Source organism: Saccopteryx bilineata, chromosome 4 (assembly GCF_036850765.1).
Source record: "Saccopteryx bilineata isolate mSacBil1 chromosome 4, mSacBil1_pri_phased_curated, whole genome shotgun sequence".
Taxonomy (NCBI): domain Eukaryota; kingdom Metazoa; phylum Chordata; class Mammalia; order Chiroptera; family Emballonuridae; genus Saccopteryx; species Saccopteryx bilineata.
Genome location: NC_089493.1, coordinates 259,496,546 through 259,524,135, shown reverse-complemented (window position 1 = coordinate 259,524,135; position 27,590 = coordinate 259,496,546). Strand labels below are relative to the sequence as shown.

Below are 27,590 nucleotides of genomic sequence, written 5' to 3'. Positions count from 1 at the left end.
CAGTGGTCCCCAACCCCTGGGCCAGGCCATTTGGTACCGGTCCGCAGAGAAAGAATAAATAACTTACATTATTTCCGTTTTATTTATATTTAAGTCTGAATGATGTTTTAGTTTTGAAAAATGACCAGATTTCCTCTGTTACATCTGTCTAAGGCTCACTTTTGACGCTTGTCTCGTTAAGTTCAATAATTATATTTAAAAATACCACAGCTTTTACACCGGTCGCATAATTTTATTTTGTGCATTTATCTGTCCCACCCTAAAGGCCAGTCCGTGAAAATATCTTCTGACATTAAACTGGTCCATGGCCCAAAAAAGGTTGGGGACTGGGGACCACTGCTCTATACCAGTTACACTTTATTTGGGTTTACAGACACAGAACGTTGAATTGAAAAAACCAAATTCCTTGTCTGGGCTCTCCCGTCAAACAGTGTACGAACTTGTATGAGTCACAAATGACTGTTAGCAGTTTTCTTAGCCATAAATATGAGGATAAGATTATTGACTTTGCCTCCCTCCCTGCATGTGAATGAGAACAAATGGAATGATGAATATGAAAGTCCCTGGAGAATGTGAAGTGCTGTTTAATTATGAGGCACAGTAATTAAAATCCAGCTGCATTAACTTAATTGCAACTGAATTGATTTTATTAGCTTGGTTTTCTTCTAAGAGAGCTGGAATGAGATGACGGAGATCAGAAATATAATTCGGGTGCAATTGGAAGGGAGACACGTTTGGGATTTCAGAGCATTGTGGGAGGGGCCTGGGGTGAGCGGGGAGAGCCGCAGGAGCCGCGCGGGGTGCTGGCAGCTCAGGGTGCCCAGACCTCTCTGCGCCTCTATAAAACGGGGAGCATAACCACTCTGGATTCAGAGGATGCTGAGGTTTAAATGAGTTTTTATTAGTGAAATAATTAGGAACACTTGGCACATTGTTTCTATTAAATGATGTTTGACCTACAAAAATCTACTTTCGTGTGGTTCAACCTAAGTAAATCCACAGTATTGTTGTTACGGAAGTACGAATGGCCGGGAAAGGCCACTAGGAGACAGGTGGTGAGAAAAGACAAACCTGGCAATTTCACCCAGGATTGAGTCTGCTATAGTTCTGCTATGAGACATTATTTTGAAACCTCATGCAACATTGGAAACATTTTTCCAAAGAGGCGCAATGGAAATAAGACAAATTGTAGAGACAGGGAGACCTTGACTCACATCACAGCTGTCTCGCCCACTAGCTGGGGAGCTATGTTTGGAAGTGACTTGAATTCTTCATTACTCAGGCTTTTCCTCATTACACTTGAGATCCTAATACACACTTACGGGATTGTTCAGAGGAACAAATGAGATAATAGATAGAGAGGGTACCCTGAACAGCAACCAGCAAATAGCAGCCCTTGATTCCTGCTTGTTCCTCTCCCTCTTCCCAGCCTACCTTCCGCGACCTGAGCCATTTCCTCTCACCTTTGCGATGGTCATCCTGTCCCTGTTGTTGACGTGGGGGGATGTGGCACACTGCGTAAGTGTGTGGTAGCTGGGGTTGGTGAAATAATGGCTGTTAGCATTCCCACCGCTGCCGTGAGGAAGGGTTTCTGCAGGAAGAGAAGGAAACGGTTAAGACGGCAGGCTCCCCTCAACCTGGGGGAAAGGGGAAGGAAAATGCGGGAACAAATGTTTCGACTGCTTTCATATCCCGGGCTGGGCAGGATACCCTCCTGCCCAGCACACTCAGCAAAGCTTCTGGAAGCAGCGGGGCTCTGACTGCCTACCTATGTCCTCGAAAGGTGTGAAAATATCCACAGATGAGTACCTGCTCTTTGCTTTGGGGCTCTGCAAGCTGGGAAGGGATCACCTTGAAGCTACTTCTGCTCTAATTTTCCTCTTTCTCTCTCGCTCTCTCTCATTTTTTTTAAACACTTGAGTTCTTGGCATGATATTCTGTAGTCTGATCTTCCACACAGCCACTTATGCCTTCCCCCACAATCAGTGTGTTCTTAAACTGTGTCACCCCTAAAACCCTTCAATAAATGCCCCCAAATTAATAAATATTTTCAGTTTCCAAATTCCCTCATTTAAGTGGTTACTTCTTCTGATGATTGAGTGTGTCAGTTAAAGATTTACTCTTATGGGGACTTGGGACCGAAAGGAAGATTCAATAGTTTTCTTAAGGAAATGCTCTGGTTCTTGCTAAAACTATAATACTGTTTCTTAGGTACCTGGGTTGCTGTGCAGTTAGTGTGGGCTCGGGGACAGGCTGGGAGGAACTAGGGGAGGAGCCCAAGGCCAGAGAACGAAGACCTGGTCCTAGTTCGTGGTCTGCTCCATGACCTTGGCAATGTAACAACCACCTCCTCCTCCTTCTTCCCTGTCCCTCAAGTAAGAAAACAGCTTGGGACTGGGTGCCCAGTAAAGCTTTTTTCAGGCTGAAATCCCCAAAGTCTAAAGCAACCACATAATGAACCTAATTTATAAAACCTCACAGAAGACAACAGTAGTAATAATGTTACTACTATTGACACACATAAAACACATCTCTAACAACATACCTTTTCTAAACATAAGATTTTTTTTTTTTTACAGGGACAGAGAGAGAGAGTCAAAGAGAGGGAGAGCTAGGGACAGACAGACAGAAACGGAGAGAGATGAGAAGCATCAATCCTCAGTTTTTCGTGGCAACACCTTAGTTGTTCATTGATTGCTTTCTCATATGTGCCTTGACCGTGGGCCTTCAGCAGACCGAGTAACCCCTTGCTCGAGCCAGCGACCTTGGGTCCAAGCTGGTGAGCTTTCTGCTTAAGCCAGATGAGCACGCGCTCAAGCTGGTGACATCAGGGTCTCGAACCTGGGTCCTTCCGCATCCCAGTCGGACGCTCTATCCACTGCGCCACTGCCTGGTCAGGCAAACATAAGATATATTTAAGGCTAGGCCCTGACTAGTTGGCTCAGCCTTAGAGCGTCGGCCCTGCGTGTAGATGTCCTGGGCTTGACTGCTTGTCAGGGCACACAGGAGAAGCGCCCATCTGCTTCTCCACCCTTCCCCCTCTGCCTTCTCTCTATCTCTCTCTTCCTTTCCTGCAGCCAAGGCTCCATTGGAGCAAAGTTGGCCCTGGGTGCTGAGGACGACTCCATGCCTTCGCCTCAGGCACTAGAATGGCTCTGGTTGCAACAGAGCAACACTCCAGATGGGCAGGGCATCGCCTCCTAGTGGGCTTGCCAGGTAGATCTCAGTCAAGCACATGTGGGAGTCTGTCTCTCTGCCTCCTCAATTCTCACTTAAGAAAAAATACAAAAATATATATATATGTTTATATTTATATTTATATTTATACATTCTCAAGGCTAATTGACAGTAATAACGGACAGCACAGCCAAATACCCAGGTTAAGAAAACCTTACTTTTCAGAGTAAAAACACCTCTAATGACTTGTCTTACCTGAAATGGCATAGTCAGCATTCATGACCCTCATGGCAGGGGTGTAGGTCACTGCTGGCATGCTCGATTCCTTTCCCTTCTGCTTGTGTCTATAAATAATGAACAAAGCCAGTAGGAACAGGACAACCAGGACAAGAATGATGATGCCCGCGATGGCCCCGATCTGGTAGGAGTCCGCAGGAAGAGCCGTGCTGGTTCTGCTTAAGCTGTTCAGATTCCCAACTATTATAACACCAGCTAGAAAAAGGAGAGAGAGAGACTGGAGTGAGGCTGACAACATGCTGGAGAAATGCTTGCTCTCTAGTTACAAAAATCTCCTGCTGCGCTGAGACCTGGGTATTTTCAGTTCATGAAATGTTAATCTGGAAACAAAGCAGGAAGGAAAAACAAACAATCTTCACTTTCAGATGTTCTTGGCTTGTCTGTGTCCAGAGAAAGGTTGCTCTAAGCCTCAAAAAAGAGAGGAGTTACTGGATCCCAAGTTTCAACAATAGGATTTAGGAGCTTCTCACATATTTTACATTAAGCACTTTTGACAATTAATTGGAAGTAATATTAATACTTCATCTAATTTTTATTGTGCTTTATTTATTATATAGTACTAAGGTTATGAAGGGCTAGCTCCTACATGTCTCAACTGACTAACTTAATTTTATGCCTATCTTTAGCATTTTTAACAGCAATTTTCTTTCTAAGCAAGAACATCTCTATTTTAAATCTAGTCCTAAACCTGATTTCAATGGGCTTTTATCTCAGAGGATACTGTTCTATGCAGTTATTTTCTATGACAGAAAGGTCTGTCCCAATAATACCTGACAACATCACCCTAAAACCTCATCATTAAAATTCAAAATTCAGTTTTCCACAGTTCTTCCTGTTTCATCAAGTGAAGACATGAAAAGTATGGAACTGGAGTCAAGAACCCTGGAATCCAAAGGAGTTGATCCAGGTATTCTGAACTTTCCCTTAGCTTTTAGGCTGCAGTTTCATCATCTGAAAATAAGGTCACTGGCTTCTGTGAAGGTGCTTCTGGCTCAAATGTCCCTATGACTTCATGATTCTGAATGCTGGACCTTCTTATAAGACAGTCTGCCCTGAAACACAGAGCATCAAGGCCAGTGTGGTATGACTGCAATGCATGTGTAATAATGAGGTGATTGCAGAACATAACTTCCTATTGCTATGATAGTCAAATATAAATCATGAGCATGTAAAAGTTATTGTGTGAAAGAAAATTAAATGAGTAGCTGCATAATCTACAGTGCAAGATGACTTCACCTACAACACTGTATGAATTCTGAAGTCTTTACACCCTATGAGCTTATTATACTGATGTAGGAACTCTCTGGAGGACATCCTTAGGCACTTTCTCAAAGGCCCCATTCATCCCAGAATCAGATTGACCAAGTGAGACTATGTATATCTCCAGGTGACTGTGATACACATCCTAGTTGAAAACCACGGGCATGCCTGACCTGTGGTGGCGCAGTGGATAAAGCATCAACCTGGAACACTGAGGACGCTGGTTCAAAACCTCAGGCTTGCCTGGTCAAGACACATACGGGAAGCAACTATGAGTTGATTCTTCCCGCTCCTCTCTCCTACCTCTCTCATTCTCTCTCTCTATCCCTTTCTCTCTCCTCTCCCTAAAATGAATAAGTAAAAAATCTTTAAAACAAAACATGGGCACAAATTTAACAAGCTAAACATATGCCTACCACATGACCTGATCGTTTTACTCCTACTATGTAGTTTATGCAAAAGAAATGAAATGAAAACATAGTTCTATGTAAAAACTTGATATACTATTGTACACAGAAACTTTTCCTGTAATATCCCAAAACTGGAAACAACCCAAATGTCCATCAGCAGGTGTATTCACCTGCAAACAAATTATGGTCTATTCCATGCAGTGGAATACTAGACAACAATAAAAAGAACTGAACCACTGACATACACCACAACATGGTTTAATTTTAAAATAATGATGCTGAATAAACAAAATCAGACAAAAAAAGTGTATAGTATAACAGTGTTTTTCAACCAGTGTGCCATGAGACATGGTCAGGTGTGCCATGGGGAAATTAAACATGGGTCCCCAAATTATGGCCCGCGTACCGGATATGGCCCGCAGAGGTTATTTATCCAGCCCGCCGCCAGCCGCCTCCATCCAAACATAAACATTCCCCTCACAGTCCCTCCAGCTATCAGCGACAGGAAGAGTGGAGGTACAGAGAATGCTCACTGACCAATCACCTTCTAGGATTCATCCCGGCCACTAGCAATGAACCAATAGTAGGCCACCTCTCATCCACACCCAGGAAGGTTCCTGCTCAGGCTGCCGCACACTTGTCATTGTGTGGCCGCGGCGAGTAGTTGAAGCTGCTACTCCTCCCCATGGTCCCGATTTCTAATCCTGGTCAGGACTGGAGGTAAATGTTGCCACCACTAGATGAAGCCTCAGCCTCGGCTGGTTATGTCTATCCTGATGGTGTATATAAATATTTGACCTTTTTCTTTTAAAAGAGGCCCCCGCAGAGGGTGATATACAATGCATCACAATGTTATCTATATTGTATATGGCCTCCTGAAGGGTCATCTTCTTAAAGAGCTCAAATCTCTATATACACCATCAAAACAGACAGAACCAAGGTCCCTGCACCCAGCTGACCATGGGATTTGAACCCACAACCTCAGGGAGAACTCTAGTATTTATCAGAATCCTTACCTAGAAAGCAAACTTCTCAATCTGACAGTAGAGATGCTCTGAGGACTTATGATGTTACACAAGTACCCAACATTTTCTAAAATTGATTTTGTCCAGTCTCTGTATTTGCCAAATTGATTTGAACCCACAACCTTGATGAAAGCTCCAGAATCTATTAGCGGGACTGTATATATGAGGGGATACATGGGACTGTATATATGAGGGGTTACATGGGACTGTATATATGAGGTTACATGGGACTGTATATATGAGGTTACATGGACTGTATATGAGGGGATGTTATGTGGATCTGTATATGAAGGGATATTACATGGGACTGTATATGAGGGGATATTACATGGGACTGTATATGAGGGGATGTTACATGGGACTGTATATATGAGGGGATGTTACGAGGGACTGTATTTATAAGGGGATGTTATGTGGGACTGTATATATGAGGGATGTTACATGGGACTGTATATATGAGGGGGTTATACTTTTTTATTTACCTTTTTTTTTTTTTTTTCATTTTTCTGAAGCTGGAAACAGGGAGAGACAGTCAGACAGACTCCCGCATGCGCCCGACCGGGATCCACCCGGCATGCCCACCAGGGGCGATGCTCTGCCCATCCTGGGCATCGCCATGTTGCGACCAGAGCCACTCTAGCGCCTGAGGCAGAGGCCACAGAGCCATCCCTAGCACCCGGGCCATCTTTGCTCCAATGGAGCCTTGGCTGCGGGAGGGGAAGAGAGAGACAGAGAGGGAAAGCGCGGCGGAGGGGTGGAGAAGCAAATGGGCGCTTCTCTTGTGTGCCCTGGCCGGGAATCGAACCCAGGTCCTCCGCACGCTAGGCTGACGCTCTACCGCTGAGCCAACCGGCCAGGGCTTAACTTTTTTTTTAATAAATGTAATTTATTTAAAGGACCTCTGCCAGGCATATTTCACTCTTGTGACAGTTTGGGATCTCAGCAAGACGAGCAAGTGACAGTGATGGAGAAGTTTTTGAGAAGGGAAAATGCAAATGCCGAACAGGGCCCTGGACAAAATTCTGACCCAGATGAAGGCCCTAGTATGAGTGGTTGACAAAAGGAAAAAGACAAGACCGTGAGCTCGAGGCAATACAGCGAAAGCTATCTTTCATTTGGATTTACTTTCACCAGGGATGAGACAGCACCGACTCCGCTGTGCTTGGTGTGTGTGTGGTGAGAAGCTTAATAGCGCCATGGTGCCAACCAAGCTTAAACGCCATCTCCAAACGAAACACCCTTCTGTTCAAAACAAGTCGATGGACTATTTTGTATGCTTATGTACAAACAATGAGAAATGGGCAACTTTTTTGAGAAAAACCACAAAGGTAAACGAGAGAGCCCTCAAAGCTAGCTACCTTGTTGCTGAACTCGTAGCTAAATCAAAAAAGTCCCACACTGTGGCAGAAACATTAATACTGCCAGCTTGTAAAGCCATTGTAAATGAGATGCTTGGCCCTACCGCGGCCAAAGAGAAAGCTAAAGTGCCTCTCAGATAATACAATTGCCAGACGTATTGATGACATGTCTGCGGACATTGAAACTGTTGTTTTGGAAAAGGTGTGCATCAGTAAGAAATTTGCCTGCAACTTGATGAGTCAACGGATATTAGTGGACATTGTCAGCTCTTGGCCAACATGCGTTTTGTGGTTGGAGAAGCCATTAGAGAAAACTTCCTATTTTGCAAGGCACTGCCAGAAAAATCAACAGGAGAGGAAATATTTCCGGTCACGTCGGAATATCTTGATAAAAACGGGCTTACATGGGAAAACTGCACAGGTGTCTGTACTGATGGAGCCGCAGCCATGGTCGGGCGCATCAAGGCTTCGTAAGTAGGGTCAAAGAAAGAAACCCAGATGTTATTGTTATGCACTGCTTTTTGCACCGTGAGGCCCTCGTTGCAAAGACCTTACCAGCAGATCTAGCTCCTGTGTTGGATGATGTTGTGAGCATAGTGAACTTTGTGAAGACACGACCTTTGAGATGTCGCTTATTTGTGTCTTTGTGTAAAGAAATGGGAGCAGAACATAAAATCTTATTGCTCCACACGGAGGCCCAGTGGCTGTCGCGCAGCAAAGTGCTGGCCCGCGTGTATGAGTTGCAAGAGGAACTTAAAGTATTTCTGACAAACGAGAGGTCCGATTACTCAAAGCTGCTTGCAAGTGATGAGTGGTGTCAAAGCTGGCATACCTGGATGATATATTTTATTACCTGAATGAACTGAACACACGGATGCAAGGCCGAAATGAAAACCTGCTTACAAGCACTGATAAAATGAACGGATTCTGTTTAAAGGTGCAGCTCTGGCAACAACATGTGCAGCGTGGCAACCTTGAGATGTTCCCGCTCACCGAGAAACAGCATGATAGCAACACTGCTGCAAAGTGCGAGGTGATTGGCAGACATTTGAAAACTCTCGAGAAGGCAAGAAGGCGTTGTCATTTTATTTCTCTTCAGCCTTCACAGAATGCCTTGACTGGGTTAGGGACCCATACAGCTCAGTATCTGTTGCTGGAAAGGACATGTCTTTAAAGGAGCAAGAGGAACTCATTGAACTGAAACAAGATCATGGTTTAAAGCTAAAGTTTGCTGATCTTCCTTTGGACAGTTTTTGGTTATCTGTTGCCAAGGAGTTCCCCATTCTGGCCAACAAAGCTATTTTGACATTGCTTCCATTTTCAACCACATATCTATGTGAGCTGAGCTTCTCAAGCTTGACTGCGATAAAAACTAAAAACAGAGAGAGACTGAGAACTGTTGAGGAAGAGCTTCGTGTGTGTCTTTCTACCATTCCTGTCAGGATATCCCTTTTGTGTTCATCGAAACAGGCCCAGGTTTCACACTAAGTGAGTATAAATACATTTAGAAACTATATTATTAACTATATGTATAATATGTACTGTGTTAGAGTGTCATTTTGTGTCATTTTGGTAGGTGGTGTGCCCCAGGATTTTGTAAATGTAAAAAATGTGCTGCGGCTCAAAAAAGGTTGAAAATCACTGTAGTATAATTCTATTTATATGAAATTCTAAAAACTGCTTTAACCTATGGTGATAGAAAGTAGATTAGTGACTGCCTGGGGCCTCAGGGGCAGTACTGATAGGAAGGGACATGATGAAATTTTCGGAAGTGACAATATTCATGATCTTTATTGCAGTGGTAGTTTTATGGATGTGTACATGCCAGATTTTTATCAAATTGTATATTTTGTATTAATGTACATATATTATAAATATACATATATTGTGTATCCTTATATAATATATATGTATTGCTTTTTATCGGTTAATTTTACCTCAGCAAGGCTGAAAACAATTGTAGGCACAGTGGAAAGTTCATGAGCTCTGGAAAACCTGATATCAGAGCTCTGACATGTTCTATAGTAGCTGTATGACCTTGGACAAATTACTCAACCTCTCTGTGCTTTAGTTGTTCTCATCTGTAGAACAGCAACAATAAGGCATATGTCTGGCAACTAAATAAATAACCTGCTAATCATTGCAGAGTCTTGGTGAGGATTTCATCAGATAACATAGGTGAAAACACTTCATGTTGGGTAGTAGGTGGTTGTCATATAATACAAGCTAGTAGTTACTATTTACTAGTATCCTTACCTTGATCACACCGTGCCCCCTTCCATCCTGGGCTGCAGTAACAGGTGCCAGTGATGTGGTCACAGGTGGAGTTGTTCAGACAGTCACATATCTGGCGACAGCCATAGCCATATGTTCCTGCAGGGCACTCTGGGAAGGAAATGGAAGTCCAGTATAGCTCTTCAGCCTTGGGAATCTGGGGCAAGGTGTCTCTTACTGTGTGACCTGTGTATCTGGAAGCCAGCCCTTTTAGTGGATTATTTTCAGGCCTGCTTGCAACCACCCAAAGTGTCCTAGAGCTGGCCAGCATTCCCTGAATCATTGTGGGACTCACAGACCAGGTGACACAGGGCTGGAGACTGAGCCCCTCGTCACAGCTCCTGACACTTTCAGCTTCTATGCACCCATCTCCCTGATGGGAACAGAGAGTCTGTGGAGTCCCAATGGAACTGATGGAGGTCATCACTGAAGGAAATCTGAGGTGACTCCACCAGACAAAACTATAGGATGGGAGGCAACCAGGCTGAAAAGCATAAGCCAGGGATGCTTCCTTGAGAACAAGTGTATCTTACTAGAGACTCAGAGACCCTCCCAATAGACTTGGATTAGCTGGCAGAAGGGGAAGAGGGAGGAGGCAAGTTTTATTAATTCTCTAGGTTAAGAACTTCAATTACCATAGGACAGTTCAAAATGTGGATTTTCAGGTGGAAGGCTGAGAGATTGAAATAGTGGGATTTTTTACAATGTAGTCTTAGTAAGTCTGGGCATGAATTTCAAAGAATAGTATAGGCATGTTAAGTCTAAAAATCATCCAGACAAAATAATGATTTCTTTGTAAAGTAAGCAGCAGGGGGCAATGTGCTATTATGATCAGTATTCTCTGTCCAACACAGGGTTCCTGTTTACAAAAGAGCACTGGGACAGTTTAATTTGACATTTGGAGTAAGCACCTAAGAAGCTTTTATTTAATAAGAATGATTACAGTCTGCCATTCAAGTGAAAGTCAGTTCAGAGCCTATTTTGTTTTATATATATAAGTGTGTATATACTATATGTATATGGGTTGGGCAAAAGTAGGCTTACAGTTGTTTGTATAGAAAATAAAAAATTAATAAACAATAATACAAGAATAAACTGTCATGTACTCACAACTGTAGATCTACTTTGTCCACCCCTGTATGTACGTGCACATATGTTTAGACACTTGAACCCATACACACAATATTTATATATGCAATTGAGTGTGCAGGTAACTCTGTGACTCAGTATTTGTTTCATGATTAGACAAATCAGCACAGCAAAACTGAAATTGGACCTTCTATGTCTAGGCTGCTTCTTGGATGTTGCTCGTTCTACCTGCTGGGCAGCAGGATATGGCAAGTATTCTGGGGTTCAGCACGTGTTGTTGCACTGTCCGGTGGTGCTGTGAGGTGCTGGTGCGGTGGTGGGAAGGGGGTGCTTTATTGCCCAAGTCCTGCTATGCTGGCCAATCTTTCCAGCCACACCGCTCCCACAGCCCTGTAATCCTTGCTTCAACTTTCTCAAAAGTGCGCCCTCTGGTGAGCAGGAAATCTGCTCCTCTTCCTGCCCTTACAGCTAGAAAGTGAGCCCCGCACATCTCTAAGCCCCTGTTCATTCCTCCTGAATACTGAAAGTCACCGAGAAAAAGAACAACTCAGTCTAAGACCTAATGTTCCCATCACCCTGTGAGTAGATGCATAGCTGGCGGGGCAGAAAAGGAAAACCAAGGGCGTGTAATTCCAACGGAGCGTATTCTCCCAGGATGGGACTTTTAGAACAGAATTTTAAGGCATTATATTGTCTTGAAGTTTGTTAAGACTAGGATGAGAAGTTGTTAGTAGGAACAGTATAAAAGCACTCTCTAGACGAGATTTCCAAGGGGTGGCCATGTGTGCATGGACCTGTTTGCTCACACAGTGGGCCGGCCCCGGGGCGCCCGGCCACTCTGTCTCCTGCACACCCAGTGTGCCGCTCCCCCATGCACTCTCTTTCAGTGAGACACCTGGCCTCTGCCTCTGCCACGAAGAAAGCTTTACTGACTCTTCGAAAGCCCTGAGCATCCCCACATTCCAAAAATAAGGAGAGGAAGAGCGAGCCAGGATGAACAGATGGAAAATTTGAATTCTGTCTTCAGTCTTGTAGCCACACCCCCTCCACCCAGAGCACTGAGTCGTTACTCAGAAGAAGAGTTTTGAGGGTTTAAAAGGCAAGCAGCCAAGATCCCAAGGAGCCGAGGTCTTTGAAGGGAAAGTCAACCATTCTGGTGACCAGCCATCAGCTCAAATGACTTAAAAGTTGCGAGTTCTGCCTTAATAATAGCTTCAGGCATCTAGGAGAAGGGTTGTAGGGGGGGGGAAAGACGGTCTAGAGATGCCACGCTCTGTACTCACTCTGCTCACAGTGCTTCCCCATGAACCCCGTGCGGCAAGTGCACTGCCCGGAGATGTGGTCGCAGTCGGCTCCGTTCTGACACTGGCATATCAACGCACAGTCTTTCCCATAAAACCCCAGGGGGCATCCTGTGTGAGGAGGAAGGACAGCAGGAGTCAAGAGGCTGCTGAGGAGAAACACAGCTCTTGTCTCCCACATTTGAAAAAACCTTAAGCCCCTAGAGAGTGAATAAAAACAATAACACACATGTCAGCTTGTCACAAAGCCTTCTTTGAAGTCCCAAGGGAGGGATGTATAAGGATGTTGTCATTCATAAGCAGAAGGCAGAACAGTCCCATACCTGGCAGTTTAGCCATAACTGGTGCCCCGGAGGCAAGCCTGGTGTCTTCCAGCAAGGCACTCTCAACCCTGCAGAAGTCAGGGCTATTTCCTTTCTTTCTTTCACTACTAGAATCCTGAACTTAAATTCCATGGACTGAAATGAGTACTTTATATTAAACTTACCTGTATGCTTTCACTTTGGGTACAGAAAATCTCCAATTCTGATACTAGTCCTATCTCTGTACCTGTCACTAACTTAGGTAATATGATCTCCTTCACCAAACATGTGAGGTGGAATGCTAAACCTAGGAGTCCTGCACTGCACGGGTGCTTTATAAAAAAGCACTAAGCCTTCCCACTGCTGCACATCTTTCAAGACCCAGACGACCGGGACCCTTGAGCTGAGCATCTGCGCGGGCCCTGTTGGCTTTCATGGCTAGCGGCTGTCCTGCAAGAGAATCTCAAAGCTCTCGGCATAAAGAATGCTCCAATACTAGCTGGCTCCATAGCTGTTTCTAAGCATCACATGTGCCTTTATTTCTCCTTTTCTTCTAGGGAGGTTTTAATGAAAGCTCAACTTTCAGGAAACGGGCAGACACAGACACCAGAATGCAGCAACAACCACCATTGCCATTGAACTCATTGAGCACCTACTTGTGCCAGATTCCTCTCACGTATCCTCTCACTGAATCTTTTTTTTTTAATTTTTTTAATTTTTCTGAAGCTGGAAACAGGGAGAGACAGTCAGACAGACTCCCACATGCGCCCGACCGGGATCCACCCGGCACGTCCACCAGGGGCGATGCTCTGCCCACCAGGGGGCGATGCTCTGCCCATCCTGGGCGTCGCCATGTTGCGACCAGAGCCACTCTAGCGCCTGAGGCAGAGGCCACAGAGCCATCCCCAGTGACCGGGCCATCTTTGCTCCAATGGAGCCTTGGCTGTGGGAGGGGAAGAGAGAGACAGAGAGGAAAGCGCGGCGGAGGGGTGGAGAAGCAAATGGGCGCTTCTCCTGTGTGCCCTGGCCAGGAATCGAACCTGGGTCCTCCGCACGCTAGGTCGACGCTCTACCGCTGAGCCAACCGGCCAGGGCCTCACTGAATCTTTACAGCAGCCCGGAAACGCAGGGGTCCGAGCCCTGAGTGCCCCAAGTCACACAGCCAGCAAATGGCAGGATGGCTGGGCAACCATATAAAATTCAGGGAGGTCTGCCTCCGGACCCATGCGCTTCCCACTCTACTGTGATAATCCACTTAAAAACTCCACTGGCTGAAGCAGGTCCTAATTTTGGAATTAGAAATAATAACTTATATTCCCCAGGAGTTCAAAAACCTTTTCAGGTATATGTCTAATCTCGGCAGAATTTGCGTGGGACAAGCTTCCTCCTTGCCAATTCTTGCTTCTAGATCATGGCTCAAGGTCTATACCCCTTCTAGAAAGTTCCAAAAGCCTTGTTCAGCCTATTCTTTAGTTATGTTCTCTAATTAGTATTAAACAAGAACTGCCTAAGTTATTGACACATCTTTCCTTCTCCGTTCATTTCTATGATTTAAAATTATACATTGTTGTTTATGATAATCATAATACATGCCCTCCACATTTTCTCCTTTATTCAATTAAAGGCAAGAGGGCGAAGACTGGTTTTTTTTCCCCAATAGTGCCGAGCTGTGGAGTACTTTGCACATTATACTCTGTGACGCTAATAACCTCGTAGAGGAAGAAATGGTTAGGGCATGAAGGAATATAAAATGGAAAAAAGAACTAGTGATTTTTAAAGTTTGATCCCAGATTGACATTACTACCTGGGAAGTTGTTAGAAATATGAATTCTCAGGTCCCACTCCCGACTCTCCAATCAGACACTGTGGGAGGGGCCACCAGCTAACTGAGCCATCAGGTGATTCCAAAGCTCGCTGAAGTTTGAGATCCACTGAACCCAGTCTTCTCCAAGGGCACCCGTTAAATCAGTCAGTGAGGCTTGGTATCTTCCCTGCCTTTCTAATCACTGTCCCTTATCCTAACCTTCTTGCTGTTAGAATACATGACAGGGAGTTTGATCCATAGAAATAGGGTCTGGTGAAAGGAGGGAGGAGAAAGAAGCTGCCCACCAAACAGGTAGCCCTGCCCCACCTCACTGCCCTGACAGGACACAGAGGGAGAAACTTGGAATGTAGCGGCTCTTCAGCACTGAGAGAGCCTTAGATGCCTAGCGGCCCCTGGGAAGAGGGGACACTCCAATGCCAGGGAAGCTTGGTGAGCCCAGCTCGTGTGTGCACAAGGTAAGGCTGTGTCCTCCTCGAGTGTGGCTCCCCTGGCTGGGCCCCAGGAGGCTGGCCTCTTACTCTGAGTGCAGTAGAGCCCCGTCCAGCCAGGGGTGCACTTGCATTCCCCGTCGTAGGCGCTGCAGAAGGCCCCGTTGTGGCAGTTGCACGTGTGGATGCAGTTCGGGCCCCAGTGGGCAGGTGGGCAAGCTGAAACAGCAACACGCATGGAGAGCGCCGTTAGAGTTTGGAGGCCAGCACCCAGCAGAGAAAGTTTCAGCCACCCTTCCACACCTCCTTGCACATGGAGGTTAGCAGTGTGCGTCAGGACTAAAAGCACACTGCTTCAAATCTCACTACAGCCCAGATGGCAATGCTGACTGTGACAACCACCGTCATCACAGACATACGTATTCATTCACAGACTGCAGAGGGAGACGAACATCGTCTCAATTTTACAGACTTGGTTATTTAACAGACGCTCATTCCACACCTCTGTGCCCAGCACTGTCTGGGGAACAAAGGAGACAGCAGAGGACAAGACCCCTAAGCCAGGCTCTGGATGCCTGTATCTTAGTAGGGAAGGCAGGCAAACAACTAGGTAACCCAAAAACCAACGGCGATAAGTACGATAAAGAAATAATAAAACAGGTTAAGAGGGACAAGAATGGTGAAGTGGCTTCTTTAAGGAAGGCCTCGCTGAACAGAGGCTGTTAGAGCAGAGATCAGATAGAAGAAAAATCATGTGATTTGAGAGAAGTTAAGGGACCCAAGGTCATGTACTTCACATCTTTGATCTCAAAAACTGGCACTTGTCAGCTTATTCCAAAATCATCACTAGAGGTTTGTTTTAAATGTTAAGGTTCCTAGTTGTATGTAAGAACTGGTTTCCTTATAAATCTTCTTAATTAGAAAAAGCTGAAAACAATACTAAATCTTTAGTTACCTTAGATTCAGTATAAGATAGATTTTTTTAAATCAAAAACTAAACTAAACCAAACTAAATCTCAGGGAGTCACTGCTCACTAAAGGGCTGACAGAATCTTAGATAATGTATCTGTAAAATAGTAATGTATGTTTATGGGGTAAAATGATTTGATTTATTCCCCTCTTCCCCCCCCCCCAAAAAAAAAGAAGACTATTTTTTTTCTTCTAATGCTTCAAGAAAGTAACTACTTAAAAAGAGGGCCACCTATATTTTCTATATGGCTACCCAGCAGGAAATATGGCCCAATAATGGAAATCAATAAGTCTGAAGTAATTAAAAAAAATCTCCCATAATTGTGTGACCATTTATTCCCCAAGAACAAGGGAAAATAATATCTGACACTTGAGGTGTGGAGCGATTCTTAGAATAGATCTCCTGAGAGCATGACCCCCACATCACAGATGAGGATCACTGCAAGGTAAATAAGCCAAAATGCTATTTATTTAGGTGCTTGTCAAGACAGTATTTGGCTTTAAATATAGGACTACTGCTCTTAACTGGGAAATAAATTGATTTAAAAATCAAAATAATGTATCCTATAATTATTTACATATTTTTTCTGAATTATATAACCACGCATACTTAACCCTAAAGAATTTGAAAACAAACAAAAATGGTTGGTCAGTTACTCTCAGACGGGACTTACGTTGAGAGCAGTCACTGCCGATCCATCCCGGGTAGCACTGACAAGATCTGTCGATGGGGTTACAGGTTCCATTGTTGGTACAGGTACAAATTCCTGCACAGTTTTTCCCAAATCTGCCACTGGGACACACTGTGAATAAGTTATAGGTCAGCAACTCATCATTACGTCTCATCTCACAGAACCCTAGACTCTTGGGACAGGAAACAACTTTAAAGGTCACCAGCCCAGCTGCCCTTTTAGTAGCTGCCTCCAGTTAACAGCATCCCTCATCCAGAATGGGTTCATTTCACAAACACATGAAGTCAAACACGCTCACAAAGGCATCACAAGCCAGCAGACATCCACACATTTCTAGAAGTCTGACTTCATAAACTTTTCGCTCAGGAAGCCAAAATCCTTCCTCATCCTGATTTTTCATGGGAGGCTGTTTCTACTTAAAACTGAGGAGCAGTACAACTCCGAGAATAAAGAGGTTTTTTCCAGAGTGGCAAGCCAGCTTTTCCAAAGCCCAAAGTCCTATTTCCAGGAGCTGCTAACACAGCGTAGCACAGGCACGGCTAGCTGGGAGCTGCAGGCAGGTCCCGGAGGGAGGGGCCGAGGACAGGCAGCCGGCTGGCTGGTCACCAGGTAGGTGTCTCTCCAGCACTGCGCCTTACCTTCATTGCACAGGGCGCCCGTGAAGCCCGGCAGGCAGTCACACAGGCCGGTGATGTGGTGGCAGGGCCCACTGCTGTGCACGCACTGCGGGCACGGCTGGCTGCAGCGGTGCCCATAGAAACCAGGGGAGCAGACTGAAAAACAAAACAAAACAATGGAGATCGACAGATATCTTTCCTGAGATACATCTCTTCATATTCCACATTAAGATCTAGTTCAAGTTTAGGGTAAAAGTTTTTTTTAATGACACCGAGAATTTTCCTAGAATAAAATAACAACCACCAAAGAAACAAGGGTATTCTTTAATAATGAAAAAAAAAAAAAAAAAAGCCATGAAATTGAATTGCCTGAGGGCTGGCAAGTGACTTAGTCCTCTTTTATTTTTCCCATTAATGGCCCCAATTAGCTTGAGGTTTGGCATAGAGCTAGAGGCTTTAAGAAATAAACAAAGGAGGGAAATAAAATTCTGAGTTCGAACAAGGCCCAAATAAACACTCTCAGGCCATTATCGATCCTTTATTCTTTAAGAGCCGTTACTGGCAATAAATAGACCTATAGACAGAATTAAAAGATGGCTCCTCCTCAACATGATCCAGGCTAATGACTGTCGTTGAAAAGTGAGTAAGGAAAATGTTACATAATTAGGTTCTTCCCAAGACATCATCGGGATGTAAATATAGGACAACGGAACAGAGTTCTTAATTTAAAAAAGTAATTGAGAAATTAGAATAATGTATCTTCTCGTTAGTGGTATATTCCTTTCCTGAGAACATTTTATAAGAAGATTTAGTAAAATCTTATCGATCATTTCCCAACTTAAAATTTCCATCGGCCAACATCAACAGCCCTCATTTTTAACTCAGCAATTCTGTTTTCCCCATGGAACTAACTTTAAGACTACTAGCAGGATGCAAGATTAGCCTCAAGGTTTGGCTGATGTTGACTTCTAGTAATTGAAATAAGGCCAATGCCAAAATTGCTGAATAAAATATTTACAGGTCAATGGATTTCTGGAACACCATTTGCCAACTTAAGGCAGTGTCAAGAAACATATCCTGATTATGTTGACAAGGAGGTGGTGAAATCATGACTGGGAAAAAATGGTGAGAGCCCCATCTGTTCAGTTCAGTCCTAAGGGTTGGAAGGAATAAGAGTCGGGGATGTGCTGTCAAGGACAGGGTGACCCATGACACTTTCTTCTGCCCCCCACTGCGGCAGAACCTCACTGTGAACTGAGAGGCAGGGCAGAGATGATGATTCTACACACAGTTCCCTGAGAAGGGAAGACGGGACTTGCCACCGAGGGCAACACTTACTTCTCTGACACGTGGTCCCTCGGAACCCGGGGGCACACTCACAGATGCCGTCGTCAGGGGAGCACGACGCCCCGTTTTTACAGTAGCAGGGCAGGGAGCAGTTGGGACCCCAGCGTCCCTCAGCACACACGCTGTCGCAGTGTATACCTGGAACAGGCACAGGGGTAAGGAAGGCTGTGTGAGAGGCAGGGCAGGCGTGCGCTTCCGGGAGGTTAAGTCAGGGACGAGGACTAAGGTCTTGGCACCAAAGATGAATTATTATCCCAGACAACAACGAGTGGAGATGGCATAAGGTTTAAAATCCACTTATACACACCAGTATGCCATCCTATATTGTATGATCACGTATCATCCTAACATTAAAATAATCCCAGGAGGTCCCGGCTGATTACCTGTCCGTAAGAAGGTTGTCACAAAAATGTTAGGGTTGCTGTTCAGGGCACACACGGGAAGTACCCAATGAATGCACAACTAAATGGAACAACAAATGAATGCCTTTCTCTCTCTCCTTTCCTCTCTCTATCTCTTTAAAATCAATCAATCAATCAAAAAATAAATAAATAAACCCTGGATTATTTTCATAGTCAGAAAAGAGAAGAAATAAAAGAGCTTTGTTATACTTAGAACAAAGGGGAAGCCTAAAGGCTCTATTAAAAGCAACATTTATCAAAATTACTGTATCATTTAGCGCTTAGTGACTTCCTCCCTCGCCCCCCATTCTTTATTTTTACAGAGAAATGGACAAAGTCTAAAAAAACATGAAAAGAAATAAAAAAGTGGGCAAATTGTTTTATATAAAGAAAACCTTTCCCCTGGAGCAAACAAATACATATAATCTTAAAATATTTTGACAGAAATCTGTGCCACAAAATTTCTTTTTTAAAATTTAGTCTAACTTTGGGCAAGTATAGGCAAAATATCAAAACTGATGTTATTTATGGCTGTTGTCTAAGTTATTATTATGAAACCATGTAGGTGTTTAACCCTCACTCTGGAAATAGAGGAACTTTTAGAATTAGTCACTGAGTGAACAAAATACCTTGAGAAAACATAAAGAAAAACTTGAGTTGCAAACAAACAAACAAACAAAAACAACAACAGATTTTACCACAGGTAAATGGAAGTATCTTTTGTAAATTTGAAATACAACAGGGGCCTCTTTGTTGTTAAGTCTGAATTCTTTACAATTCAAAGAAGTGCTCTTTGATTGACAAGCAATGAGAATGAGCTGCAATTAGTAGTGAACTGTCGACTGCTGGCCTTAGACCAAGTAAAAACATGTTAAGAACAAGCGCGCACACACTCAAGGATTCCAGGACACTAACACTACCCAGCTCCAGAGAAGCTGAGAAGGCAATGCTTGTATTCATTTTTGCTTCTAAATTGATTAGGAGAAAAGTCACCAAGGTCCAGACCTTAAAAGAGAAGCAGCCCCGAACCAGAACATTGCTAACTGGTACACAACCATTTCTGCTGAAACACATCTTCCACTTTTGACTGTTCTGTTTTTGTCCTTCAGAAAGCCTCCCACATGGTCAAGGAGGATTGAAAGCACACAGACCTCACTGTAGCTAGCTTGAAGCAACAATAGACTATTATCTTAGCTGGGACTGCTGGCTGAAGAAAGATCAGGCCTGTTATCAGTGGATTAGTGTATAAGAGTTCCCCATGGAGTAAGATATGAGATTTTGGTCTACTATGATTTTTTTTTTTTTGAATTCACAAATATATGATCCTTTTTTTCTCTTTTAAAATCAAATCTCTTTTGAAAAGCTGAGATGGAATTGCAAACTCTATGCTCCCTGCATATAATTCACCAGCCATAGAATCCTGTTTGTTGCCCTGGCCGGTTGGCTCAGCGGTAGAGCGTCGGCCTAGCGTGCGGAGGACCCGGGTTCGATTCCCGGCCAGGGCACATAGGAGAAGCGCCCATTTGCTTCTCCACCCCTCCGCCGCGCCTTCCTCTCTGTCTCTCTCTTCCCCTCCCGCAGCCAGGGCTCCATTGGAGCAAAAGATGGCCCGGGCGCTGGGGATGGCTCTGTGGCCTCTGCCCCAGGCACTAGAGTGGCTCTGGTCGCAATATGGCGACACCCAGGAGGGTCGCGACATGGCGACGCCCAGGATGGGCAGAGCATCGCCCCCTGGTGGGCAGAGCGTCGCCCCCTGGTGGGCGTGCCGGGTGGATCCCGGTCGGGCGCATGCGGGAGTCTGTCTGACTGTCTCTCCCTGTTTCCAGCTTCAGAAAAAAAAAAGAATCCTGTTTGTTGTTTTGACTCATACCTATACAAGGCAGAAGTGTCAAATATGGAGAAGGCTCAACCACTTCTAAGGAGGTTGCCAGCTCCGGGAATTTGAAGGAAGTAGCAACAAAGGTAATCTGCTCCAGGCTTCACTCTGTTCAGCTGCAGTTCCTGAGCTCTGACCCTGCACCCGGACTCCTGCTGATCAGCAGCTGAAAGAGCGACACCTGCTCTGTAGAGTCCGACAGCTTGGCCATTTCAGTCTGGACCTACCCAGGCTAATCCCAGTTAAGATTTTGGAGAAGTGGAAACTGAGTAATTACACTATCAATCTGAAAATTACTCCTAATTTTTGGCACTTTTCTTGTGTATGGGGGTGGGGGGAGGGGACTTAGGAAAAAGGGAGATTTGGCTGTTTATAGTGATTTGGTTTATCCACTGCTTGCCGAATCTCGTCTTCACATTACACTTAATCAATGCAGTTAAGATGGAATAGGGCACACTTTGGGTCAGAAAGGGTGTGCTGCTCTTCGCCATTATAGATTATCATGATTTACCTATGACTTGGCACATTCTCAATCAGAGCATGTTAAGAAAAATGACTCGTGGGCAGAATGACAAACGTAAGTGATCTTTTATTTCATATCTGATTTCTCTTCCCTAATAGCTTTGTTCAGCTGATTAGCATAACCATCAGTCATAATCAGCTTTATTGAGGTAATTTTCATATAAGTAACAAGGCCCACGATAGAGTGAGGAGATTTGCTGCAAAGATTAGCTCGTTTCACGAGATTGACCCATCATTTCATTTCCAGACAATCACAGGGAATTCTAGAGATTATCCATCAAATCTTATGTCTCCAATTATATACACTAAACACATACTTCAACAGAACCAAGGTTACTCAAATAATTTTTATTTTATAATTGCAACGAAGCCTTTCCTTGGAAAGTAAATTATAACAATTCTATTACCAACTCCCCCTGAAAATTCGATCCTTTTTCTTTTTCTCTACCATCAGTAAAAATGAGTCATCATTTTGTAGATATTAATGACCTAAACTGTTTAAAAACAAACGTGAAGTATTATCTCAGTTAGGGGGCAATGCTGGGAAAGTGTGAAGCTGTCTGTGCTTCCCCTCGAAGCCCCATTTTCTCCTATGGCTACTCCTCCCCTTCAGGCCTTTTGCATCCTCTTGCTATCCTTCCCTTCCTCTTACAGTCAGGAAAGGATAAGATCAATCTATTATTGCTGAGGTGTTAGAATCCTCTAGAGAACATTAATTATTTTAAGGGAATATACATGTAAGAAATAAATCCCTACCTGTGAAATTTCAGGCAAGAAGACTCACTGAGGGGAAAACAGGGTAAGTGCTACTGCTGTAACTTCTCTGTAAGGCACCGAGAGAAACTTTTTGCAGGATAGGGAGCCCTAAGTTTGCTTTAACCATTTTTTTTGGCCCTCTGTGTATGTGTGTATTTTATTTCTGAATTATTTCCACTGACCTCATCCTAGTCTTTGCCAACTTTGCTAGAGTCCTACAAGACATCTTTTTATTTCCTTGTTTGTTAAAGACAGAAGAGAAAATTCAACTGAATAAACATTCATGGGGTCTGACAGCTGCTGGCTTGCTGGTGAGAGGCACTCTAAGAAAGGCCTCTGAATCTAGAGTGATAATGGCCCCAGAACAGGCACACCCACGTGAAGCTAGCAAGAAGCAGGTAGCTCAGGACAGAAGAGGAGGGTTCCAAGCTAAAGAAAAGTTGTGTGCAAGGCTCAGTGGCCCAAAGAAGTATGTCTTATCCTTCAGGAACCTCAGGTTGGGGACAGCTGAAATTGGGGCTGGGGACAACAGGAGAGTCGTCCAGGCAGCCGGGCAGTGGTCCTGCAGGAAAGGGCCAAGAACGCCACTGTGGGCTGTGAACGACCTCCTGGTGTTGTGACCACACAGAAACGTCATTTCTTTAATATGACCTTTACTCCCTTCTTTCCTTTTGATTCAAACAGGCCTCATCCAGCTCCTGACTCACCCACTTCCTCCTCCCTTTGCTTGACCACTCCCTTAATCATAAAGCCCTCAGGACGATGAGGTTCTGGTTACCATCAAATGATCGTAGGAACAAAGCCTCAGGTCTGTTGACCACAGAGACAGAATTTTAGTCAAACTAAAGATAACATCTAGGTCTCAGTTGTGTTTCAGGTCCAGACCCAGAAAAGCAGAATGATGCCACCAACCACACCCTGTGAAACCAGACAGAACGACACCATGGCTGACATCAGGACCAGATGTAATGATCAACTACCCAATCAGTCGTGACCACAACCCTAACTCCACCAGGATTAATAATTTCCCCCCTATATAACCCACCTTCTAGAAGCCATCGGAGAGCAAATCTTAGAGCAATGGCTCGCCTGTGACTCCAGTTTGGCATCGTATTTTAAAATAATAAACCTTTACTTTCTTTGCTGCAAACTCCTATTCATGTTGAATTGGGCTTTGATACATGCAGGCGAACGAACAAATCTCTTCAGTTTGGCAACAGTGTTAACCGGGACCAAATAGGACAATAAGTAGGAGATGTGCATAATTAACCTTGCATTTTGTAGGAAGGTAGAAGATGCTTGGATGATGAGCCTTGGAAGAGAGAGGACCTGCCAGGTAGCTGTTTTGGATTATCCAGGTTTAAAAAAAAAATGGTAAAAATGACAAGGTCTTAAACTAAATGAAGGACAGGTAGGATGTGGGGAAAATGAATTCCAGAGCAGCACAGGCGAGAAGGCAGATGAAAGATCCAGCCCCGCCCCCGGCTCCCCGCAGGGCAGTGAACGGACTCTGGCAGTTCCACAAAGGAGAGATGGTGCCTGTTTTTGTTCACTACAGCACTGCTGAGCACATGGAAGGAGTCAAATATTTGTTGAATGACTCACTACCAACCCAGTCCCTTTTTCAATGTGATAATCAGGACCATTTATTTTCCAAGTGGATGTGGCAACCACCTCAGTCTTTCCTTCCCAGAGGGAGTGACAAGGCACGCACTGAAACCGGGAAGCCCAGCATGTTTCTCTTCTGTGCACCTGAAATGGTGACCCTTCCCGGCAAAGGAGCGAGGACGTGTCTGCCTCGCTTATTTTAGAGAAGATATATTTCCCGAGCACAGGTCCGTGTTTTTAATGCGAGCCCAGATTATAAAGCAATAGGAAAATTATGGGACATCTTGAGGAAATTCTTATGGACTGTTTCCCAAAGTACAGATAAAGGCTCTAATATGAGTTCCTTCAGGAAACAACTTCCTAAACTATTTGGCTTAAGAGACAAAATAGAAAGGAGGTATCTTTAAATTTGCAGGAATGTCTGGCTCAATGGAAGCCTTCTTTCCTGATAAATGTTCTAATGCTGATAAGGAGATGTGTAAGGGGCTGTTTTTGCCAGGCCTGGGGACAAAGAGCTCTTTGATAGCCTTCCCAAGTTGCTAGGCAATGACTGAATGATCGTGATAAACTTCAGCTAAGCAGCTCTAAAGAAATGTCCGTGCCTTCAATGCCTGATGCAGCGTGCCAGCCGCCTCAATGCGAAATCAGCATTCTCAAGGCATTCGTGGTTCCATGAATGCGCTAAATGAACCCCCGGCGTGTCATTCTGTCGCCTGCTCAGAGGCAGCACCCAACCGCCTTGCCCTGCTCCACTGTTTATATTCCTCATGCCAGTATTGCAATATTTGAGGCGGTGGTGAATGAAGGACATGATTTCAATGCAATGTCTTGTTCCTGAGCAACAAGCTGTTAAATATATATATATTAGAGCCAAGAGAGAAAGGAGAGAGATGTTAATAATTGGGCTTGGTGGGTATAAAGAGAAAAGGACTACAGTATTTAGTCCTAACACTCTCTGCTCTTCTAGCCCTCTGGGCCTAGGCAGTGGTGACACAGTAGAGCGTAAGAAGTCACCCGCTGTTCTGCCCACCTCCGCCCACATGGGGTCTGCCCCAGAGAATGGCAGTGTCTTTCTGTGGGCCAGAGGCAGTGCCACTCACCTCCGTGTTCCCAGCTCCTAAGCTCTGTGGCTCCGTACAGCTCAGGGACACTCCACAGTGGTTGTTAAATGTGTCAAGTGTTTGGATGCTATGAATTTTAAAGATCCATTAAAAAAGAACCTGCTTTATATAGATAACCATGTTGGAAAAAAAAAAACATACTGGCAACTCATATAAATCAGATGTGTTTGCATTTGCAGCTATAAGATGAAAACATCAGAAAGCATGCCCTGCCTTAGACTGGACCCATACAATGGAGAGAACAGACTGCTAAGCGGACTGACTGGGAGACCAGGGAACTTCGGTTCTTCCTGCAGCCTTTCTGTGGGGAAGGCAAACCCCTTCCCACCATCCTTCCTTCAAGGACCCCATGTTCTACTCTCCATGACCCGCCCCCCCCCCCACTTCAAGACCACGTAGGCAGATAGACCTATGCTCCCGCATACACTCATGCTCTCCACCCTTCAGGACCCTAAAGAGTTATTTGCACTTATGGCTGATTGAGTGTATGCATGTTCATTAAAACTCATTTGCACTTACATGTCACTGGACAAAGAAATGTAAGTGTCCCCTTATTGAGACAATTCAGGCGTCTCTCAGCTGCATGAGAGGTCACTTTAGGACAGATCATTACCTGAAGCAGCAGCCCGTGTACTCAGCTGGTCAAACGTGGCGTGTTTGGGGAAGGTCAGAAAGGGGAGCTGTCCTTCTGGAGAAGAGCTGGGGCCACTGCAGGCCTAGTTCTGCTGGCTGGGCAGCGGGGAGAAGCCAGATTCTTCTCACAAGCTTGCCTCCAGGTTTTCTTCCTTCTAATGTCCCCCTTCCCAGCTGGGTTCCGAGGGGCACCCAGCTTTCTTCCTCCTCTCCTTTCCTCTTCTTTCCATTTTACCACGTCCTGCTTGCCCCTTCTTCTTTCCCAAGACTCCTCAAGGTTGATTTGACATCTCAATCTCTTTTCTATCAATTTAACATCTAACTTATTTCCTGGCATGAACGCGTCCCTCAGCCCCCTGTCATCTTCTGCAACTGGTTATAAGGCTTCTGTCACAGAAGTGCTCCCTTTAACAGGGCAGCAAGGCAGAGCGGAGGCGGGTCCACAGACTAGGAACTGCCACTGCCCAGGCCACCAGGACAACTTCTGAAATGACCGACACGTCCACCAAGTAAGGTGCAGGGTGGACAAGAGTCCTGGTCACAGCGCTAAGTTGGGGCAAAAGTCCATCTCACACTCCACCTGCCAAAAAGTGCAGCCTTAGGGATTTCTAAACCTTTTCCACATTTGTCCAGAAAGTGTTTTCTGAGCCGGCAATGGCACCATTCTCCTCCCCACCTGCCCTCTGGGCTGTCATGCAGTAGGCAGTAGGTGTGAGGTAGGGACTGGGAATCTGCAAGTTTAAAGAGGTCCTAGGTGACAGTGATCCTCGCCAGGGCTCAGAACCAGGCTGGAGACTGCACATGTTCCCAGAAAGCAGGAGTGGAGTCTTCAATTAGCTGTAATGCTCAGTGACGAGGTGCTCTGGCTGACTGAAGTCGGAGCGGAAAGGAAGAAAAAATGTCAGCATGTTTCGACTGTTTTTGAAAACTACCTTATAAAGCGTATCACTCCATTACCTTGCAAATACACACACATACGCACGCCACTAATTTTATTTCACCGACATCTGGAATTTCAGAATACTCACTTTGAAAAGCCGGTCTCATTGTGTAAGTGTGTGTGTTTGCGGCAGAAGCAGAGGCGTGGGAGAAGGAGCCCAGGACGCAGCCTGGATCCTGACAGGTATTTCATTTTCCTCCAATTTTTTTTTTACTGCAATCTCCCCCAGTTTTTGATAAAGTAGTCCACTACCTAAAAATGTCAATAAATTAAGGTTTTAAAGAACCACACATAATAAAAGTGCATGCATTTTCCTTTGAAAAACGGGACATTTCTTTTGGAAATGGTATCTGGGGTGTCAGATGCAACTTACCATTTAGTTAACCTATGTGGTAGTGCATGATGAAGAATTTATTTATGACTATGTAAAACGGGACTATCAGTTATAGTAGAAATAAACAAGATTTCAGGTTCTTGAAGAGAAAAAGACAGTCGAACATTAGAAAAGAGGGTGACGTTATGAGGAGTGGTGGATGAGCCCAATGGTATGAAAGCAAGCCAAATTACTCAATACATCAGGTTAGCACATGACTTCCTCAATTTGGGTGTATCAGTTTCTTTGTAAAGAGGGATACAACCCCTACCTCTGGCTCCAAACCCAGACCCGGTCAGCCTCTCCCCCAGTCCGTGGCCAAGCGCCGCTGGTTCCTCTAAGCCACCCTGTTGACTTGGTCGGGGTGCCTGTGTTTGATGTCACTGATCGCCTGACCAGGCTGTGGTGCAGTGGATAGAGCATCGGACTGCGATGCAGAGGACCCAGGTTCGAGATCCCGAGGTCGCCAGCTTGAGCATGGGCTCATCTGGTTTGAGCAAAGCTCACCAGCTTGGACCCAAGGTCGCTGGCTTGAGCAAGGGGTCACTCAGTCTGCTGTAGCCCCCCCCCCCCCGTCAAGGCACATATGAGAAAGCAATCAATGAACAACTAAGGTGTCGCAATGAAAAACTAGTGATTGATGCTTCTCATCTCTCTCCGTTCCTGTCTGTCTATCCCTCTCTCTGACTCTCTCTCTGCCTCTGAAAAAAAGAAAAAAAAAAAAATGATGTCACTGATCCTTTCACAAAAGCCTTGCTGTTATCCCACACATTGCTATCCTGTCCGGCAATGCTTAACGTTTCACCAGCAATCTCGGCAACAGGGAGGAGAGAAAACAGAAACACTTGCTTCCCTGGGCTTATGCTATTGGTTTGGCCCTGAAACTGGTGTTTAAATAAGAAGCAAACCCTTCTTTATGTTGCAAAAAAGTCCTTCTTCAAGGTGCTTACTCAAAACAAGTTTGTGAGGAAAAATCATGAGCCTAACCA

General features: G+C 44.8%; 1 protein-coding gene across 3 annotated transcripts in view; it reads right to left on the bottom strand.

Annotated features, from left to right (window-relative positions):
- MEGF10 (multiple EGF like domains 10) overlaps window positions 1–27,590 on the bottom strand; it is a 195,641-nt gene that overhangs the window by 11,366 nt on the left and 156,685 nt on the right. For all 3 annotated transcript variants that reach the window (XM_066274255.1, XM_066274256.1, XM_066274257.1), the window contains exons 14-21: window positions 18,363–18,509; window positions 17,046–17,180; window positions 16,390–16,518; window positions 14,837–14,965; window positions 12,174–12,302; window positions 9,784–9,912; window positions 3,433–3,669; window positions 1,464–1,591 (exon numbers count right to left, since the gene is read on the bottom strand). In XM_066274255.1, the coding sequence (XP_066130352.1) occupies window positions 1,464–1,591; window positions 3,433–3,669; window positions 9,784–9,912; window positions 12,174–12,302; window positions 14,837–14,965; window positions 16,390–16,518; window positions 17,046–17,180; window positions 18,363–18,509 (1,163 nt within the window). The remainder of the gene's footprint in view (window positions 1–1,463; window positions 1,592–3,432; window positions 3,670–9,783; window positions 9,913–12,173; window positions 12,303–14,836; window positions 14,966–16,389; window positions 16,519–17,045; window positions 17,181–18,362; window positions 18,510–27,590) is intronic.